The sequence below is a fragment of the Phyllopteryx taeniolatus genome, chromosome 17, assembly GCF_024500385.1.
Source record: "Phyllopteryx taeniolatus isolate TA_2022b chromosome 17, UOR_Ptae_1.2, whole genome shotgun sequence".
Classification (NCBI taxonomy): Eukaryota; Metazoa; Chordata; class Actinopteri; order Syngnathiformes; family Syngnathidae; genus Phyllopteryx; species Phyllopteryx taeniolatus.
Window position 1 is genome coordinate 10,067,379 of NC_084518.1, and position 22,721 is coordinate 10,090,099.

The window sequence follows — 22,721 nt, forward strand, 5'->3', positions numbered from 1 at the left end:
TGGGTCTTTGTTTGCACCGATTTATAGCAATTATTTTTCTAGGTTTTTACTAGAGATGCGCCGATACTGGTATTGGCGCTGATACTGTAAGTCTGTACTCAAACTTGGACTTGCTTCAATCTGTTTGACACTCCCAGTTGTTTACAGTAAAACTAACACAGCATAAAGAGAATTATCCGTATATGTAAGCAAACCCTTAGCTTCGTCTTAAAAAGTCAGCTAGCGCCTGCTTAATGGTAGCACAATGCAAAACACCATTGACTGGTTAACGAATAGCATCGATGTCGCAGTATAAATTTTTAAATGAATATTCGGACACACACGGCGCAGCAACATTCATAAAGATGGTTTAACAATACTCACAGGCATAGCTTTTTTTTACTCTGTGAAACATGAGTTATATTACCGTAGCTTTGCCCCAATGTTCTTTGGGTCTTTTCATCAAATCCATGTCATTTGGATGCGTCCACCACACTACTCGTTGGAGGCTAAGGTGCGCACAACATAAGCAACACTTGTACCTCCCGGGTAAGTGGGATAGTATTATTCTGTGTGTGTAAAAGCACTATCAAGTTAACTTTATAAAGCCAAAAAAACCAACAAAAAACACCCAGCTGTAATAAAGGGCTATCATAAAATATGGTACATGGTCTCTCTCTAGTGGTTAGAATCAAGCTTTTAGTTGTGCAACAGCTTATATTTAAGTTATTTTTTTAATTTTATTTTTTTAAATTTGACTAATCTTGGCCAATGTGGTACCTGGAGAGCTAAATATTTTGAAGGTGGGACTTGTGTTAAAGGTTTGAACCACTGGTTTACAATATACACACTTGCTGTAATGCCCTCACATGTGGGAAAGGACAGCCAGAGTCACCAATGTACTTTTCATTTATTAAATGCTGGGAAAACAAAAGATAAATACAATGAGCACACTCAGGCAGTAGCTGGTATCAGCAACAGCTCAAGCCCAGACACTTGCACAGACTGTCATGTGGCATCTCACCAGGCTCCACCTCTTAAATGCACACATCTACCACAGACATTACAATACATGCGGCATTTTCTCTACATTTTACGCTTGCATTTTTTTTGCATTCAAATACGTGTTTTTAAAAAAAAATTAAAAATAAAATAATGCATTTGAATCTTTCAAGCATGTGGGAGAGGTAAAACTATATTTAAAAAATATATAATTCACCTATAGCAGATGGTTCTAGAACGTATCACTGATAAACGAGGGTTCACTGTAATGTTGAAATACAAACATTTTGGATGGGTTTACTCTTGACTTGCCATCTTTAGGTTTAACATTTGTGTTATGCATTGGAATGTGATGTTTTTCTGAGATCCTATTTATTTTGTTGAACACTTTTTATGGTATATAAATTAAACAATTGGAAGGTTTATTGTGGTAGAGTGTAGCCATTTCCACCCATCTTAATGACAGCATTGGGTTTTTTTCTTAAATCACAGCTTTTTGGATTTTATTGTGCAGTTATAAATGGCTTTTGGGTCAAAGTAAAAAGAACAAATACTTCTGTACATTGATTCTAAAAGCATCTACTGAGTAGCTGGTACAAACCTGGCAAATCTTGTCATACTAGTTGTTTCCCTTTTACAATCAGTGATTTTTCTTTCAGTGCAACACATATTCCCCTTTGTTATATTTGTCAACTTTAATTATTGGTTTAGTTGTTTACAGACTGTACTTTCTAGATGACTAATAACTTCAATGTAGAACTGTATCTTAATGTGAAAGTCCTCAGAGTAAAGTAAGTAAAACTATTGTGGAATCAGTGTACATTTTCAAACTCTGTAATATGAAACTAAATCATGCCTGAGTGTGACTGATGACCTCCTTAAAAAACTGCATTAACCCTAAATCTTTGATGCATGAACTTCAATAAAACCACAAAAAGGAGACATCATTGTCCCATAAATGCACACACAATAGAGGTCTTGTTCCTTTGTAGAACATATGTGAAAGTCAGAACTTCCCAGGACTTTAGAGCATTTCACAAGCACCATGGCCCAAAAAATGCAACAAAGGGAACTCATGACCTGAACCACAAGGCAGGTGCATACGGTCTGAAAGTAGTAGAAGACAATGCAGGTCATTGTGTACTTTGCTTAGTTGTTCTCATCGACTTGCTGGGTCATGCGTAATAATACTTTGTACTCAATGTTAGATGTCCACTTGGATGGTGAAAACCAATAAAACCACTTATGGTTAATGATGTATATTTGCATCTTTTTATAAGCACTTGCTACCTTTTTGATCTTAATGGGAGTATATGAGGAGTCGACTGAACCTCAAAGCTTGTCCGCAGATTTGTCTATTGTCTACACTTGAGAGCCTGACACAATAGTACAGCGGAACCTTTAAGGTTGTATGCAGTCCTTTCTGGGAAATTTTTCATCACGATTTTTCCCTTTTGCTGAAACTGGTGCCATCATTAAAATACAGGACTGGAGAATAACGTTTATTTTTAAACTCATTCACTGCCATTGACGGCTTTAGAAGTCAAATATCCATGTTAACTGGGAAGGCTGGCAGTGAATGAGTTTGCATAATTTTAAGTCATACAAGTGTAAAACTAACTTTATTGTTAATATAGTAATGACAGTAACTCTTAACATCCTATCTTTAATGGTCTCGTCGCAGATGCAGCGCACCATCTAAATTTGTAAGGGTAAAAACTTAACCGCTTTAATATTAAATGTAAAAGGAATAAAAACGAACAGAACTTTGCTTACGTCATGTAACTTTGGATATATACTTTTCTGAAGTTCTTTTCACAAGTCTTGAGGCTGCGCCTCCTTTTGTAATCTGTCACAAAGAATAAACAAAAATGTCACATGATGCTCACTGGTATTCAGTCTCATGAGTTACCTGATGTGGTGAACTCTGTTTTGTGTGACTTTAGGGCTATATTTTGCCACCAAATCCTTTGAATTCCTGTTGTTCAACCTCAGAAACGTCTGCCATTTACTCTCAAATTAGCAGAGCAAGAAGACCTGTGGCTATGACAGTTTCTTTGACGAGACAATCTCATTCAGGGCTATTTGTACTCTACTATTTATGACAGATGGAACGGGTATCAGGTCCAGAACAGCTTCCCCAGTTGTAGCGCCCTCATTATCTTCCGTGTAATAAGGCCTTGCTGCAGGGGACATGCGGTCTTATGATAGACGGAGGAATTTGATTTGAATGCATTTTCCCAAGGGTGCCTTCAGTTTGCCCCAAGGTGTTGCAGAACTGACGTGCCAAATGTTTAGATACAGCAGTCATAATTGCTGTAGTGCACATTTGGCATCATAGATGCATTAAAAATGTGTTTCACCACCAGATGTCATGTATCCCAATCAGAGAATATTGGATAGTCATAAGTAAAATTTTTTTTATCCATTTATTTTTGTGGTAGACTTTATAATAGCGACATGTTCGAGGTGATCTGCTGGAAGCGTTATTAATGCAGTGCCTGCCCCTCCCTGACTTTGCGCCGCTCCTCCTCCTACCATTGCATAGCGATAGCTGCTAGGTCTGGTTGCTAGGAAACCACATCCCAGGCACAAAGAGAGCCCAGCTGGTGTGGACTGGTCTGCCGGATACCACATCCTGCAGTGTAGTGGGTGTGAAAGTTTACAATCAATGCAGGTTTAGGTTTAAAAATAAATAAATATTTGCATTCCATCAGATGTGCTTGCTGGTGTTTTAGTTGAAAGGATTAATTTTTTTTTTAGTCAGATGCAAGGTTAACCCTACACCCCCCACCCCTCCAGGAATATTATTGATTTTTCTCTTTTCTAAATTAAGTGCAGTCATTAAAGACAGCCTTCCGTCCTCACTTTGAGGGAAACCGCTTCCATTTTCCCCTCAAACACTGCTGCTTTTCACTTGAGTCCAAAAGGGTGGGGCCGACGCATTCAGCAGTAATTTTCCATCCTTGGAGCCAATTGCGAGGATTTAATTTTTTGCTGATGGAGTGGTTAATTATTCCCATTGCTTTAAAAGTCTTTTTGATTTGCTTTTAACAAATGAAACATTAAATCAGTCGATCTAATCACCTGCAGACCTTTTGTATTAAATCTTTAGTGTCTGGTTTCCATTTAGTTTGTATTAAATTAATTGTGGGAAGGCTTTCATATAATAAATGCCAGATGCTATTTGGGAGATCTGTTTAAGGTGCAGAGTGCGTTTTGTCTCTGCAACACTGAGTGTCCCTCAGTGTGACCCTGCCTTAGTCATTTTTTTCTTTTTTCTTTTTAATCATTCTTCATGAGGCACATAAGAGCAGCAATGGAGGCGTGAGGATGCTTCGCAGAAGGAAGAATGTCTTGCGAGAGAAAAATATTCTCATTTGCTTTAAAGTTAATTATAGGAAATGATTTGCCGCGTGGGTGATGGATGCAGACGTGCTTGTGGCGTCTTAACGACTAAATACATCTGCTCAGAGGGAAGAATTGTCTGCTTTTGCAGGCTGCTCGCTCTTGGCCACACTGCAGAAGCTGTTGTCATGGCGATAAGCTCTGCCTTGATGGATTCGGTTTTTGACAAGGGCTGGGATATGCTGAGTGTGCCCTTTGTAATTTAGATTGGGTCTTACCTGTGTCCTTGGCTCATTTCATTCAGTCACAAAGATAGAACCCCAACCCTTCATTCAGATTCACACACGTTTAGATTTCTATAGGGGTGTGGTCCCCCATGTATGCTTGCAACCATCTTTGCAGCATCAACGAGTGAACATCACCTAGGGGCGAAGAGAGGGAATCATGTTTTAATGGCGCTCTGGCCAACATCAGTCAGACAAATACGAAGCTGGCTTCCTCCAGGATGTGGAAGGCAGGGGAGGGGAGGGGCAAAACACATCAGACACCAGCTGGCCTCCATGACTGTGCAGATATAGCTCCTGGAATCGCTCATTTGTGCTTCAAATGAGCACTGATGGAAATGTGCTGATGCTGCGTGCTAGTGCACCAAGGTTACACACAGGTCACAGACGTTTATAGTTAACACTGGTAGTTAAGTGATGGAAATTTGTAACTCAGGACATAGATGCTGCAGCCATGATTTGTGCCTTTTTTTTGAAAAAAAAATTTTGGTGAGTGGATTGACTTTCATTGAACTAGTTTCTCAAATAGCTTCTTCTTTCTTCACAAAGGGTGGGGAATTGCTGGCGTTTCATTGAGGGGACCGGCTTTTTTTTTTTTTTAACTTGATCAGCAAAACCAAATTTCTCCTTCTCCCTTGTTGACAAATTGACTGCCATTGGCTCCCAAACCTGAAAAATATAAAATTTTCTTCAAAAGAAAAATGGGGTGAGCCTTGATTGCCCTTTCCTAATGTCGAGAGAGAGAGAGAGAGAGAGAGAGAGAGAGAGAGAGAGAGAGAGATGTGTATAGATATATGTATGCATGTGTGTGTGTATATATATGTATACGTGTGTGTATATATATATATCTCTGTGTGTGTGTGTATATATATGGGGGGGGGGGGGTCCAAGTGGCTTAAAGGAATGGAGTCTTTAGACCTGAAGTGCCTGTTTTCCAATGCACGTAGGGGATTGCTTCCCACAAGCTAATATTGTCATTGTTGGGTGGAAACCTATGTCCAAATGTATTCAATTATATATTTATTTATTTTTGTTAAACAAATCTGTACTAATGGTCAGTCCCCACATGGGTCTTGTATTTTTTTTTATTTTTTATTTTTTTTAACAAATTGACCAATATAAAGTTTTGTCTTACCCTCTTTGATGAAGCTATGTTAATGGGTGAAGTTCAAACATGCATATTTTTTTCCCCTGAATAGTGATGGTTTTGTAGATGCGAGGATTCTCCCTGACTTCCAGCGGTATGTTTGGGTAGCTGTAAACAGTCTATAAAGCTTCATATTTTTAACGTGATGTGTGCATTTACATTGCTGTCACACATTATCCAGATATGGTTGAGGCGGGATCTACATCCATCCTGGATATTTGACAGTTTCTTTCTGGACTGGCCATTAATGGGAGTAAAAGCCTTTGGTTATAGCATATGAACATATGGTGTGTATATATAGTATGTGTATAGTGAAACTTGGACGTACTATAGATGCAATAGCCATGACTTGCACCATTTATTTTGATTAGTGGAGTCACAGGATGACATTCATTGAGCGAGTACCATGGTGGGAAACCTACTTTAACTTTTAGATGCAGGAAAACCCAATTTCTCTCTTCTCTTAAGCTCACTTTACAACTTGACCACCATCAGCCAGGCATCATGTCCCTGGTCAGTCTGAATAATTCAGTTATAGTTTTTGGGAGGTCATGTGTTCTTGACAGCTGGTTAAGCAGAGATTAGGGGATGGGCTGGGTGGCATGGAGAGTGGCTGGAGTTTGGGGGAGGGCGTTTAAGGGGGATCTGAAAGGAGCCAGTTAAGACCTCCTCTTCAATGTGCGCACCCATTCTTCCAAATACACTCAAATAAGCACAATACTCTGTACTTGTCTTAAACAACTGAGGTCTGCTGACTGTTCTTTTGTGGTGTCACATGTCACTCACCTCCACACACTCGTCTGATGGCTGTGCTATATTTGACCTTTTTTTCCCCACGTTGATAGCAGATACTTTCCAAGCTGGCTTTCCATGTCATTTCCAAAGCAACTCTTGACATTTCGAGAGCAAGCGAGATTGTTGTTCTATCCACAGTCGACAGCTGCTAGACCAATGCGTATTGGATGTATGCTAGTCATACTGTGTAGTTGTTTTTATTTATTTATTTATTTTGTGGACTTGTAAAGAGCAACTGTACAGATAATGTGAAATTTATAGGATCCTGGTGGCAATGGGATTAGTCTGAGTGCTTTCCTCAGAGGGATTCACCATTGTTGTTATGCAGGTTATTTTAGTGTTTGTAGACACTCTTTACGGAGTTGAGTTGAGAATGTTTGTTGGATTTGACTGGAGGACCTCAATCTCTGAAGTTCATTCCAAAGGCATTTAATGGGGTTGTTACACTTTAAACACAAAGTATGCCTTCATGGAACTTGCTTTGTGCTCTGGGACACAGTCATGCTGGAGAAGTAAATGGCCTTCACTAAACGGTTCCCACAAAATAAAACCATTGCCCATAGTCTATTTTTATTTTAGCCATATTGTGAATGGGGGGGGGGAGACCTCTTGCAATACATAAATTAGTGCCAAATATGTTACCTGATAGATTGTCTTCAGAGTCCAGCAGGGAATTCAGAAATTTTAATTTTTCAGTTCATTAATAACCAGAGGCCCTGTATACCCCCCCCCCCCCCGGTTTTGCTTGCGTTTGTGTCAAAGCATTTTATTTTTTTTTTTGTTGTGCATGTGGTAGTCTAAAATGTTCCAAATTTACTTGTAGACTAAAATAAAAAAAAAATTGTCAAAGGAGAGAAATCCATCCCTGGTCATTATAATCAACAGAAGAGTGATGTCATCTTGTAAAAGTTAATCCAATTCAAGTACAATTCCAATTAAGTTGGGATGTTGTGTTAAACATAAAAACAGAATACAATGATTTGCAAATCATGTTAAACCTATATTTAATTGAATACACTACAAAGACAAGATATTTCATCTTCAAACTGATAAACTTGATTGTTTTATGGCTGCAACATGTTCCAAAAAAGCTGGGACAGGTGGCAAAAAAGACTGAGATAGTTGAGGAATGCTCATCAAACACTTGTTTGGAACATCACACAGGTGAACAGGCTAATTGGGAACAGGTGGGTTCCATGATTGGATATAAAAGGAGCTTCCCTGAATTGCTCAGTCATTCACAAGCAAAGATGGGGCGAGGTTCACCTCTTTGTGAACAAGTGCGTGAGAAAATAGTCGAACAGTTTTAAGGACAATGTTCCTCAATGTACAATTGCAAGTAATTTAGGGATTTCATCTACCAACATTGAATGCCCGTGTCCTTCGATCCCTCAAGCAGCACTGCATCAAAAACCGACATCAATGTGTGATGGATATCACCACATGGGCTAAGGAAACCAATGTCAGTAAATACAGTTCGGCGCTACATCCGTAAGTGCAACTTGAAACTCTTTGCAAAGCAAAAGCCATTTCTCAACGACAGCCAGAAACGCTGCCGGCTTCTCTGGGCCCAAGCTCATCTAAGATGGAGTGATGCAAAGTGGAAAAGTGTCCTGTGGTCCGACGAGTCCACATTTCAAATAGTTTTTGGAAATTGTGGACGTCGTGTCATCTGGGCCATAGAGGAAAAGAACCGTCCGGACTCTTATGGACGCAAAGTTCAAAAGCCAGCATCTGTGATGGTATGGGGCTGTGTTAGTGCCAATGGCATGGGTAACTTACACATCTGTGAAGGCACCATTAATGCTTAAAGGTACATACAGGTTTTGGAGAAACATATGCTGCCATCCAAGCAACATCTTTTCCATGGACGCACGCCCCTGCTTATTTCAGCAAGACCATGCCAAACCACATTCTGCACGTGTTACAACAGAGTGGCTTCGTAGTAAAAGAGTGCGGCCTGTACTCCAGACCTGGCGCATTATGAAGCGGAAAATGCGACAACGGAGACTCTGGACTGTTGAACAGCTGAAGCTGTACATCAAGCAAGAATGGGAAAGAATTCCACCTACAAAGCTTCAACAATTAGTGTCCTCAGTTCCCAAACATTTATTGAATGTTGTTAAAAGAAAAGGTGATGTAACACAGTGGTAAACATGACCCTGTCCCAGGTTTTTTGGAACGTGTTGCAGCCATAAAATTCTAACTTAATGATTATTTGCTAAAAACAAGAAAGTTTCAGTTTGAATATTAAATATCTTGTCTTTGTAGTGTATTCAATTAAATATAGGTTGAACATGATTTGCAAATCATTGTATTCTGTTTTTGTTCAACACAACATTCAAATTTAATTGGGATTGTATAAAGATATTTTGTTGATCGCATAGCCGTAATTCCATGCCTTTTTACAAAAAAAATTGTCTTCAAAAATAGTTCCCAAGAATGTTACCTTAATTGACAGGATCGCATGGTGAGTAAAATGCATGTGGTAAAGATGGATCTGTATCCATAAGTGAACATGACCCCAGCAAGCAGTCTGCGGCCTGCACAGAGGGCCTCACCATCTTTATTTTGCACGCATATTCCTGCTGAGAGTTTAAGGTGGCAGTCTTTAGGATAACCACGTTATCCCTTTAATCAGTTCTGTTCTTAAAGCTATTAAAACAGTCGAGCCTCTCCCCTGCAGGCCCATTTTGCTTCCTCTGAGGGGAAATGAGTGCTTCCTGGTGCTTCCATCTTTTCTTGCAACACTGCAGTTCAACCTAATGAAAGTAACACTCATCTAATCCCTTTGCTAATGTTTATGGTAAAAACAATACACATTCTGAAAATTGCCCTGGCTAGCTAATTAACGTTTAATCCCTAGCGTCAAAGGACCATCTCTGTGGATCATCCAGTCTTTAATCTAGTTGGCAGGGGGGCACTATGTACTCTATGGGCCATTGAGAGAGAGAGAGAGAGAGAGAGAGAGAGGGAGAGGGAGAGGGAGAGGGTACAGCTGCTGAATGCCATGTCAGAAAGTCACCAGCACACACTTGTAACTTGTTGGCCAGAACAGCTGCTGGGGTGGGACCTTCCCGAATTATCTGCAGCTCATAGTTTAGGTGTGTGTCATCAAATATGCTATGATGTATCTCCACCATCCACAAATGTGACACTGCAGTACCATCCATTGTCACAATTTAAGAAGCTGGTACACTTTAACGGAGTCTTTTTTTTTTTTTTTTGTGGCTTTTTCTTCATACTATTCTCTCCTGTCTTTTTTCCTTAATTTATTTCCTGCTATGTACCAAACCGTATAGATGTGGATAATTAATTTGTGAAATTATAGCAGAATTGCATGTTATTCCTGATTTTACCCGTTTGCCATGACATTTTTGCTTGGCAGAGTTCATGGGGCTCAATCATAACCAATGGCAATTTGGAAATTTAGGGGAAATAAACTGAACGTGTAAACATTCAGATTATTCCTTTACAGCGAACACCCACTATTCACAGGGATAGCGAAAGATCCCTACCGCGAATAGCAAAAAGGTGCAAATAATTGATGTCCCACCCCCACAAAAGAGGTTAGGCATTGTTTTGGTAAAGCACTTCGAATGGAGTGAACCATAAAGCACCATGATGGTGGCAAAGCTTTTAAAACAGACGACCATAAAGCACCATCTACCATTTACATAATCATGAACCCATGTTTCATAAATGACTGTACCGTATTTTCACGACAATAGGCGCACTTAAGTCTTAAATTTTCTCCAAAATGGAGCGTCTTGTGTGCGCACAGAGTTCCAACATCTATAAATGTTGTTGTGTGATGAGGGCTCTGCTTGACTTTAAAAAAATTTTTTGACCGCTTGACTGACTAGGAGCATTTCCTGCCGACACGCTGCTTATACAGAGGAAAAGCGGACGTGGCTAAGGACAGCATGCGGATGTAAATGGGGACGGGTGCGTGAAGGAGGACTCTAAAGCCACACCCCCAGTAGGTATATAGCGCCGGGGTGTGTGTTGTGCAAAACATCGGTTGGGCTAAGAACCCCCCCGAAAATGGCACCTACGAAGAGACGTGCTTACGAAGCACAGTTTAAACTGCAAGCTTGCAGTTACGCGGAGCAACATGGGAATCGAGCAGCCGCGAGAGAATTCAAGATCAACGAATCCATGGTTTGCCAGTGGAGGAAGAAGGTAAATGAGCTTCGCCAAGTCAAGAAGACGAAGCAAAGTTTCCGCCAGGGTGTGTATTGTGCAAAACATCGGTTTCGCTAAGGACCCCCCCGAAAATGGCACCTACGAACAGACACGCTTACGAAGCACCGTTTAAACTGCAAGCTATCAGTTACGTGGAGGAACATGGGAATCGAGCAGCCGCGAGAGAATTCAAGATGAACGAATCCATGGTTAGCAAGTGGAGGAAGCAGGAAAACGAGCTTCGCCAAGTCAAGAAGACGAAGCGGAGTTTGTTTCTGCGGAAACAAGGCGAGGTGGCCCAAGTTGGAAGACCAACTCGAGCAATGGATTAATGATCAAAGAACAGCCGGGAGAAGCGTCTCTAAAGTCACCATTCGACTGAGGACAATAACGCTTGCAGAAGAAATGAAAATCGAACATTTTCAAGGAGGTCCGTCTTGGTGCTTTCGTTTTATGAAACTGCGGCATTTATCCATCCGGGCAAGGACTACCGTGGCGCAGCAACTTCCGGCGGATTACAAGGAAAAGCTGGCGTGGGAGCGATGGATGACAGATGGCGAACACAGTTTTACTAAGACTGGGAGGCAACGCCGGGCGAGTTATGCCACTATAAGTTAATGGATTGTGGATGCTTGGGCTAAAGTATCTGCTTTCACTGTTGTCTGAGCTTTCGCAAAAGCCGGCATCATTGGTGAACAGCCCCCCGGCAACAAGACTGACTCAGACAATGACGAGAGGGAACCTGGCGTGTTTGGAGAACTTGCCCAGCTGTTCATTTCGGATACAGATGAGGACTTAGATGGATTTCTGGATGAGGATTGATCAAAAAATAACCTGAGTACATTGTTAAATACTTCAATAAAGTACAACCGAACTCAGTTTTGCTCCCGCTGCCTTTTTAAAAACATTGTTTTAGCGTGCATGCATGCTTACCGTATGTTTTACCATGCCTACGCCCAATAATGCGGTGCGCCTTATGTATGTGTTAAATACAGAAATAGACCCCATAACTGAGACTGCGCCTTTTAATACGGTGCACCCTATGGTCGTGAAAATACGGTATTCAGTAGTTAAATTAGTCAACATGAAAACAAACCACCTAAACATGAGGTTCATCAATGTTATTCGCTAGCATACTAGCCTAAATAACACGGTAGCACATACTGATGAGACATCACGATATGCAAACAAAATGTGCACTTGCATTTTACATAATTGGTATGAAGTCATGGCGGCACGGTGGCCGACTGGTTAGAGCATCAGCCTCACAGTCCTGAGGACCTGGGTTCAATCCTGGGCCCAGACTGTGTGGAGTTTGCATGTTCTCCCTGTGCCTGTGTGGGTTTTCTCCGGGCACTCCGGTTTCCTCCCACATCCCAAAAACATGCATAAATTGGAGACTCTAAATTGCCCGTAGGTGTGACTGTGAGTGCGAATGTTTGTTTGTATGTGCCCTGCGATTGGCTGGCAACCAGTTCAGGGTGTACCCTGCTTCCTGCCCGATGACAGCTGGGATAGGCTCCAGCACACCCGCGACCCTAGTGAGGAGAAGCGGCTCAGAAAATGAGAAATGGTATGAAGTCATGCACACCTTTTTTATATTTACACAGTAAATGTAAATTATAAGTTAAGTATACTTTATGAGCGTCGGTAGAGAAGCAGAAATGTACTTTCAGTTTCACCTTTGACAGTGGACGAGGTGCATTTAAGATTGGCTGTCTAACACAGATTAAAAAAACAATGACTTAAATCTAACACCAAGATTCCACGAGATTGTCCCAAAGTAATTCATTGGTTTGCCTGAGCACAAAAACGGTGAATAGGGAAGATTTTCAGCAAATAATGGGTATCGGTTTAAAAAAAAAGAGAGAGTGCACCATCTGCTGCACTTGATGAAGGTACTACTTCCTTTCCTCCAATGCAGAATGGGTGGTAAAAATTGAATATGAATAAGAAAGTGAAAGTTAATCTTCCAAGCAAAAGGATTTTTTTGTTTTGTTTTTTTAAAACCGTGAATGTCTTTAAACAAGCATGTCTAATGTGATAATGAGCCTTTTTATGATAGAAAGAAAAACAGGTGTGGCTGCAGACATCTGTCCACGAAGAACACATTGTGTCAACAGCTGCTGTGGACTCAAAAGTCCCCCAGCGATGAAAGTTGAATCATTAAATATTACAGCAAAGGTGTAACATTATACAACATCTTTGGGCTTTTTGTGTCGGGGGGCCTTTTGTAATTGGCACTCACTGTGGCTGAAAGACTCTAATCAGGATTCCTAAGGCAAATTGTTTTTTTTTAAAAGAACAGCATTTATTTGACTAACTGACTGTATAGCTTAATTCTCCAATAACTACTATTACTAGTTGTGGACTGGTGACCCCTTATTAAACAAAATGGAATGCTAATAACAAAAACATTTGGCTTTTTGTTTACAGCATAGTAGCATCTTTTTAGAGCTAATGTCAAATAATTTGCATACATGTATATAAACATGACCACATTTTAACCATGGAAAGTGTAGAGGCACAATATATACTGTTCTGATCAACTACATTTGGAACAATTGATGCGCATGTATTGAGGTAGTATGAATAATTTTAGACGTGGAACTTTTTGTTCAAATGTGCAAAGATGGTTAGCTTTTTAATTTTAAATGTTTCATTCAATATATTGTGCAGTCTTTTGCAAATATCCAGAAAAATACCCATTCAACAAATAAAATTTCACTCAAATTAAAAGTTTTGAATGTTTTTTTTTGACACATGAATAGTAATACATATACGGAGGGTTGCAAGTGCTTTTATTTATTTATTTACTTTTTTATTTTCTGCTGCTTTGTCTTGTGATTTATGTACTGTATTCCTGCTAATTTTTCTTTTGACCTCATAGGTTACTTGTCTTCAAGATTTCTTTGGGGACGATGATGTCTTCATTGCATGTGGACCTGAGAAATTCCGCTACGCACAGGATGACTTCTCTCTGGATGAGAATGGTAAAGCTATTATTTTGCATATGACTCAAACAATTTGCCATTTTACACATGCATGTTCTAATGAAATCCAATACAAGAAATGTTTTGGGGGGGAAATCCCCCTTCACAGCTACAATATAATTTCTATTGTGGTTGCAGTGGTGTGGAACTGTACTGCAATCTACTGAGCTTTTTCTGTTATTATTATGTCCCTCAAGTTGGGCTAAATACTGTAGGCTTAATATTGCTCGTGGAGCTCTGAGTGTTGAAGGAAGGAGTCAGAGGGAGGACAATGAGGAGACAGAAAAGAGAGTCTGTTATCTGTAGGCAGCACCGGGAATAAGAAAAGGTAGAAAAAGAACCGTTAATCTGCCCAGTGACAGGTTTAGGCCATCTGATGTGCCGCTAAAGATACTGCAAAGAAATGTTAAAGCCTCTTAGTTAGGCTCTGTAGTCTCATCTAGCCTTTGTTCTTTCTTCCTTAGTTGTTTTTAAACCACTTCCCCAGAATATTAACACAATCTAATGTGACCCAATACATCGTGAATTCTGCCTTTACAAAGATGATAATGCTCAGTTTTGAAGGTGTGCCTACCACCTCTCAGGATGATGCAGTGCTCATCTATGAGCAGTGAACAATAGTACATTGGTTTATATCTATTGGGTGAATAGTGTTTGAAGGTTAAGATGAAGACAGACATGCTGCGGCTCCTGGAGACTGAGGGAGGACTGATAATATATCATAATTAGCATCTAGGAGGAAGATGCCTTTTTCAACATTATTGCGCACCACAATGTTAAAGGCACCATTTTGTCATGCTTTATTTCAATTACATGTTACTATAAGAGTTGTGTTTAATAAAAACAATCAATGATGAGCGCTGGTTCAGCTTCCTGGTATTTGGCCCCCACTAAGAGGTTACCAGGCAACTAAAGTCTGGTCAGTGGCTTTGGGCATTATCTAACTCGCCACATTTTTTATTTAATAAAAATACACAAGCAGTATTTTTTTGGTGCACATTACATGCTGCCAAGGTCATTTTGTGGTTCGTTAAAGCAGCTAATAGAACAATGGAATGCAAGACTATGAAACGCATAAAGTTAAAAAATAATAATAATTCTGTAGTATTTTCTGCTTTCTTAGCCCAAAGCCTTTAAACATTTTAGGTTATGTGCTACAAGATATAAAGATTAAATTGAAACTTCAGCCAGTGTAAATCCATACTTAATCTGCCCAACAACATTTGTCAGACATAAATAATAACAGCTTGGATCTTAAAGCTCAGTCAAACATTTTCCATCTTTTATTCAGAAAATGAATGTCAGAGAGTTAGTGCTCATTTTGCACATTTGTCTTTGGACAGAAAGTCCAAGCTAAGAATTGTTTGTTTTAAAAAAAAAAAAAAAAAAAAAAAAAGGTGCCGATGGTTTCCCATTACAGAGTGCAGAGTGATGAAGAATCAGAAAGGTCATCGTAGTTTAATCAAGAGTCCTGGATCCGTCAAACGCTGCAAGTCCCCTGCTGAATCAAGTAAGCTCCTTTTATTCAGCTTTGCAAAATGTAATTCATGAAGTTTCAGAAGATCGGAGAAATTGTAGTGGTCTGCAACAATACCCTTTCTAGTTATTTCTAGTAATGTAGTGTCTGACCCACATTGTGATCCATCAGCAACTGCAGAAAGAGACTTCGTTTTCTTATAGAAAATCAAACAGACAGCTGATAAAAATAGGCCAATTGTAGCCCAGGTACATCAAATTTAAGAATAGTGACACAATTACCTTTTTTTTCTTTTCTCTTTTTAATGCTAACAGTTTGTGTTGCCTTACTGCATTGAGAGTGGTCCAAATGTCCACTACTTAATATTCTCATTAAAACCTAGTTTTTTTAGCCTTTGAGAAGAGAATGAGAGAACTATGCTAAATTACATTTCATAATCAAAAGATAAACTGCATCCAGCTGTTTGTTGGATAATGTGGTATTTAAACATTTCATATCGCTTTTGGGATTTCTGCATTTTGTTCCAAGTTTAAATTTTTTTTCTTGGGTTCTTGTTTGCCACTGCCCTGAATTCAAGCATTTTGTTGCGTGACCAAGCCGCAGAACAGATGACAAGTAAAATGCCCTGCAGGGTGGATGAGGAGGTGACACAACAGTCAAGGGCTGTGGGTGTGGAGGTACAATCCTTCAGTCCTGTTTAACTGACTTGATTGGTTTATTGATCAGTATTGACTGGGGATCCTGTGCAAATGGTGGCACCGATTCGCTGTTAAATTGTAATTTAATTGCATTTGTACACCATAGATGAATGTTTGCCCGCAGTAAAAGAAATTAATATATGGGTTGACTGGCTCAGAGGAACGCAGTCTCAAATATCTCCATGTTGGATTTGATATTCCATGGAATATTATTAAATCCTAAAAAAGCCAAACCTAGATGTGGTCTGTAATGCTTTGGGGATTTTATGTACTAACGTGATAGTGGGATTGTGGTTTTTGGGTGGCCTTCTTAATGATACATTTAGTCTGAGTGAGTGGTTTAAATGAAGCCTGCGCGCATCTTAACAATGAATCTTTGTCCGAGTTTTTTAAAACACTCAGTGACCACCTGGCTGGCCGTCTGCTCAAGTCTCTCTTGCTGACAAAACACTCCTTAAACCACTTTAAAAAAACTCTTGTTGCTCTCAGATTTAAACACTAATACGCCAAAGGATGGAATCTAACAATGTTGCACAATGAGAGCCAAGCATTGGATGGAAATTGGAGAGTAACTTGCATTGGTTGTGCTGTTGGAAGAAAACCATCTATGATCCATGGTAATATCTGCTATTGTTTTATAAATTAGCCCAACTGTTATGTAACATTGGGGAGGAAGTGCAGAGCCACTTGCTCAAAAAATATTTACTTGTTTAATTTCTCGCTTGATGGGTGCAAGGCACTCCAGAGAATTTAATTAATTTGTACACAAACAAAGGTCATTGTTCCATGTCACTGGCATTGGGCGGAATCCTTACATCACCCAAAGGATCCCTTTTCAGGAAACCAAAACAAGTTTGTTGAGCATTGCATCGTCAGAGAGCGAGAGCCACTTCAGATTGGACAATCGTTTGTTTAAAAAAAAAAACAATAAAATCCACATGGGGACTGACCAAGAGTATCGATTTGTGGGGGGAGGGGACATGAAATTGACCAAATTTGAACATGGAAGCTTTCCGCCCGACAACAGCGATTTGTCCCCTTTAATACTGATGTATATCTAGCCATGGTGTGAAAATCTGTAATTGAGACCACCCCCTTTACAAAAAAGTTTAGAATTGCCTATAGATGCCACAATGGTGGCAAAGCCCTACATGAAGCTAATACCTTAATACTGATGTATATCTAGCCATGGTGTGAAAATCTGTAATTGAGACCCCCCCTTTACAAAAAAGTTTAGAATTGCCTATAGATGCCACAATGGTGGCAAAGCACGACATGAAGCTCCTCAACTCACTCCAGCATAGTTCTTTGGCACCAAGATGCCACAAGATGGGGACAAAGTACTACTTGTCAACTTACTTCAACATATTTCCTTGGCCACAAAATGGCACCAAAGCATCCATCCATCCATTTTCTACCGCTTATCTGAGGTCGGGTCGCGGGGGCGGTAGCTTTAGCAGGGTCGCCCAGACTTCCCTCTCCCCAGCCACTTCATTCAGCTCTCCCGGTGGGATCCAGAGGAGTTCCCAGGCCAGCCGAAAGACGTACTCTCGCCAGCGTGTCCTGTGTCGTCCCCGGGGTCTCCTCCCGGTGGGACGTGCACGGAACGGCTTGATGTAGCCAGCAGAACCACATCTGCAAAAAGAGATGCAATACTGAGGCCACCAAACCGGACCCCCTCTACGCCTCGGCTGCGCCTTGAGATTCTGTCCATAAAAGTTATGAACAGAATCTGTGACAAAGGGCAGCCTTGGCGGAGTCCAACCCTCACCGGGAACGGGTCCGACTTACTGCCGGATATGCGGACCAAACTCTTGACTCTGGTCGTACAGGGGCCGAACAGCCCGTATCAGGGGGTTCGGTACCCCATACTCCTGAAGCACCCCCCACACGACTCCCCGAGGGACACGGTCGAACATCTTCTCAAAGTCCACAAAACACATCTAGACTGGCTTGGCGAACTCCCATGCACCCTCAAGGACCCTGCTAAGGGTGTAGAGCTGGTCCACTGCTCCACGGCCAGGACGAAAACCACACTGCTCCTCCTGGATCTGAGGTTCGTCTTCCCGACGGACCCTCCTCTCCAGCACCCCTGAATAGACCTTACCAAGAAGGCTGAGGAGTGTGATCCCCCTGTAGTTGAACACACCCTCCGTTCCCCCTTCTTAAAAAGGGGGTCCACCACCCCAGTCTGCCAATCCAGAGGCACTGTCTCCAATGTCCACGTGATCTTGCAGAGGCGTGTCAACCAGGACAGCCCCACAACATCCAGAGCCTTTAGGAACTCTTGGTGAATCTCATCCACCCCTGGGGCCTTGCCACAGAGGATCTTTTTAACCACCTTGGTGACCTCAACCCCAGAGATGGGAGAGCCCGCCTCAGAGAACCCAGACTCTGCTTCCTCATGGGAAGGCGTGTCGGTGGAATGGAGGTCTTCGAAGTATTCTCCCCACCGACTCACAACGTCCCGAGTCGAGGTAAGCAGAGCCCCATCCCCACGATACACAGTGTTGATGGTGCACTGTTTCCCCCTCCTGAGACGCCGGATGGTGGACCAGGATTTCTTAGAAGCCCTCCGGAAGTCTTTCTCCATGGCCTCATCGAACTCCTCCCACACCAGAGTTTTTGCTTCAGCGACCACCGAAGCTGCATTCCGCTTTGCCAGCTGTACCAATTAGCTGCCTCAGGAGTCCCACAGGCCAAAAAGGCCCGATAGGAGTCGTTCTTCAGCTTGACGGCAGTACATGAAGCTCACCGTTGGTGTCCACCAACTTGTTCGGGGATTGCCGCCACGACAGGCACCGACCACCTTACGGCCAGAGCTCCGGTCGGCCGCCTCAGCAATGGAGGCGCGGAACATGGTGCAGTCGGACTCGATGTCCTCCGCCTCCTCCGGACCATGAGAAAAGTTCTGTCTGAGGTTGGAGTTGAAACTCTTGACAGGGGATTCTGCCAGAATTCCCAGCAGACCCTCACGATACGCTTGTGCCTGCCACGTCGGACCGGCATCTCCCCCCCACCATCGGAGCAAACTCACCACTAGGTGGTGATCAGTTGACCGCTCTGCCCCTCTCTTCACCAGAGTGTCCAAGACATGCGGCCGCAAGTCTGATGACACGACCACAAAGTCGATCATGGAACTGTGACCTAGGGTGTCCTGGTGCCAAGTGCACGCGTGGACACCCTTATGCTTGAACATGGTGTTCGTTATGGAGAATCGATGATGAGCACAGAAGTCCAATAACAGAACACCGCTCAGGTTCTGATCGGGGGGGAGGAGGAGGCGTTCCTCCCAGTCACGCCCTTCCAGGTCTCACTGTCATTGCCCACGTGAGCATTGAAGTCCCCCAGCAGAACGATGGACTCCCCAGCGGGAGCGCTCTCCAGCACCCCCTCCATGGACTCCAAAAAGGGTGGGTACTCTGAACTGCTGTTTGGTACTAAGGCACAAACAACAGTAAGGACACGTCCCCCCCACCCGAAGGCGGAGTGAGGCTACCCTCTCGTCCACCAGGGTGAACCCCAACGTACAGGTGCCAAGCTGGGGTGCAATAAGTATACCCACACCTGCTCGGCGTGGGTATACCGTGGGCAACTCCAGAGTCCAACCCCTCTCAAGAAGACTGGTACCAGAGCCCAAACTGTGTGTGGAGGAGAGTCAGACTATATCGAGTTGGAACTTCTCGACCTCACACACCAGCTCGGGCTCCTTCCCTGCCAGAGAGATGACATTCCACGTCCCTAGAGCCAGTTTCTGTAGCCGGGGATGGGATCGCCAAGATCCCTGCCTTCGGCCACCGCCCAGCTCGCACTGCACCCGACCCCTATGGCCCCTCCCACAGGTGGTGAGCCCATGGGAAGGGCACCAAAGCAGTACTTTTAAAGTATATTAGACAGTGCTTTAGCCTGAGCACAAAAACGGTGAACTTAGTGAGTTTTTCCTAGCAAAGAACTAAGGATTGGTTCAAAACCAAACATGCAAATACTGTCGGTGAAGCCGCAAGTGGCGAATCGCAAATAGGGGTAAACACTATTACTTTATTTTTATTTAATTTTATTTATTTTTATTTTGTTGTTGTTAGTCCTTACTTTCTCATCAATGCAATTCTCTTTTTTTTTTTTTACCGCTTCCTCTTGTCCTCTCAGTCAACGGGACAGGCTCCAGCAGCCAGATTTCCACCCCCGTCTCCAAGCACTCTCCCACCTCCACTCCGACTAGTCCTTCACTCAACAAGCAGAAGGTAACAGCACTTTATTTTTTTTATTTTTTAAATACCTGTAATGTATTTTTGGTCCTCAAACACATCATTTGAACATGTTTGCAGGACCTCTACCTGCCCTTATCTCTGGATGATGATGATTCTATCGGGGAGTCCATGTAGACTGAAGCCTTTTTTAAGACCTGAGTGCGCCACCTTGTGGTCTGGGAGATCCACTGAAGTGTCTACTCAGATGCCCTTTGCTGCTTGAGAACACACAAAAAACATTATTTTTTAAAATCAGTTTTCACCACCAAAATAGTTATCTCACCGTTGCACAGATGTATTTACACTGTTCACTTGCAAGCAGACTTCTGTTTAAAATTTTCACTTTTGCTTTTAGACAATTTACTCTCCAACCACAAAATTCCAAGTAGCAAAATGGGTGACTTTTGGGGTCAAATCTGACTTTTGTACAACTTTATATCCGTGACGTTCCCCCATATCGTCTCCCCCTTTTTAGGGTGCAAAAGCTAGTCTTTGTTTTTTGCTGAGGAAGGTCCAGCGTTTTAAACCTGCTGTAAATACTGTGTATAGTTCTCATAACCTGGTTTTCCGGTCATCCGTTGCTGTGCTTCCATTATGTCGTCTTAACATTTGCTCAACTTCAGGCTGTAGTCAAAGTAAAAGAACTCCTGGGGAGGCAATGTACGGAAAGATCTCCTGAAAAGGAAGCTAATCCTGATCATTAATCGCAATAACTGGAAATAGCACATTCCTAGGGAGATTCATTAAAAAAAAAAAAAAAAAAAAAAAAAAAAAACTGGTTCCATACATAAAGTAGCAGGCTATACCTGGTTACATCATATACCCTCTGTGTTGTACATACTGCAGTGCATGCTACTGGTGAATTATTTTAAAGCTTTAGGTACATAAAAGATGATTTGAAGGACTTAACAGTGCATAAGATTGACCAAAGTTCAACTTGTTAAATTAGGCCAATCAGTATACAGCAGTGTTTTAGTAACAGTTTAGCAATTCACAGATGAATGCATAAGTCGCAAAGCCAAAGTTGCAGGATTTATTTAGGATTTAAAGGGGACTTTATTAGTTAGTAGAAAATATTCTGGAGGAATACCTGATGTAAGCATGTCCCTCCCAAGGTTTGACATAACACATGGCTTTTAATATTTTATAAAATCTATTAATTTATATGAAGTGTACGTGTCTAGAATTATTCTCTACATTTAACTTGTGGGCTACCTGCATGAGTACCTTTTAAGGCTCCTTGTGCAGCGCTTTTTTTAATATATTAAAAGGTTTGTGTGTTTAATTTTTTTTCTAAGTGTTCTCAGGTTTTGCAGGCAATCAAAGCTGAGACTCTTGATTCAATTGGATGACACTGAAGCACAACCAGCTGCAGCCGCTTTGAATGTCTGCACGGCACCATTACAATGCAGGACCACAATTTACCATGATAAAGTAAGCAAACAAAGTGCTGCTTATGTAGAATTTTTTTTTTCTTTCTTTCTTCAATTTAACAGCTATGCATTTGGATTTTAGGAATAGTGATGACACGTCCTTGCTGTTTGTTTATGACATGAAAGTTGCGTGTCCTGTCAAAGAGCTCAACTATTTTGAAAGCGGTTTATTTATTTCATATCCCATACTGATTTTTCCATGTACTAGTACACTGTTTTTCCCTCACAAGAAAATTGGAAAAAACATTAAGACAGTATTTCTACTTGTGCGCTGAATTTTCCTACTCGTGAAGACGGCGTACTAGTACATCGACAATTCAGTGCACTACTAGGATATCCTATATCCTTGCCATACATCACTAAATGTGTCGACACTGTCGTTGTAATTGTTCTCCAACTGAGAGGGCACTGTCATATACGTTTTTGCAAATAATTTTTTTCTCCTTGCAAAAGCTCCATTGCCACACATTTGGAGGTTTCTTCATATTGCTTACTGCTTTATTTATTTAGCACATGTTAGATGGCCAGTGTGGTTTGATCATCACCTACATTGGTGCCTTGTTTTTGATCTAAACAAGAAATGAGAAATATTGCTTGCTCTTTTTTACCCACTCTTTCCAATGAGGCCTCCCAACAAAGCTTGTTTTGTAGAGTTAGACACTTTATCATGGTGTAAATACCCTCTACTGTTACTCTTTTATATTCCACCTATGCCTTTTCCACATTAAATAAATGACCTTTTTCTTTCTTTGGAGGTTACTATTTATTCTCTTTGTGGTATTTTGCAATGTCAAACAGTGGCTTGTTTCAGTGCGCCATTCAATGTAATAACTGGTATCATTTTGCAATTAAAAACTTGTACAAGTTCTTTGTGCTGTGTTTTTGTTACATATGCAGTGATGGCGACTGAGCCATGCCGTGAGTAGTGAAACTCCGTGAGTCTCCAAATAAGATTTCTAGAAAATCACTGTCTAAATAAAATTCCTTAACTCTTACATAGTGCCTTGGCACCAACCTGCCACAAGATGGTGGCAAGCACTACTTTTGTCTCTATTAATTTCAATGAACGTCAACATAGTTCCTTGGCATCAGGATACAACGAAATGGTGGTAAAGTAATACTTTTTACTG

The 22,721-nt window shown here is 41.5% G+C and overlaps 1 protein-coding gene across 2 annotated transcripts in view; it reads left to right on the forward strand.

The window, feature by feature from the left end:
* LOC133467473 (neuronal migration protein doublecortin-like) overlaps nt 1-22,459 on the forward strand; it is a 36,101-nt gene extending 13,642 nt beyond the window's left edge. Inside the window, exons 4-7 of one of the 2 annotated variants that reach the window (XM_061752378.1) lie at nt 13,634-13,736; nt 15,157-15,246; nt 20,058-20,152; nt 20,237-22,459. In XM_061752378.1, coding sequence (XP_061608362.1) covers nt 13,634-13,736; nt 15,157-15,246; nt 20,058-20,152; nt 20,237-20,293 — 345 coding nt within the window. In that variant the 3' untranslated portion in view covers nt 20,294-22,459. The remainder of the gene's footprint in view (nt 1-13,633; nt 13,737-15,156; nt 15,247-20,057; nt 20,153-20,236) is intronic. The other variant, XM_061752379.1, reaches the window with a different exon arrangement.
* Nucleotides 22,460-22,721: the final 262 nt, after the last annotated feature.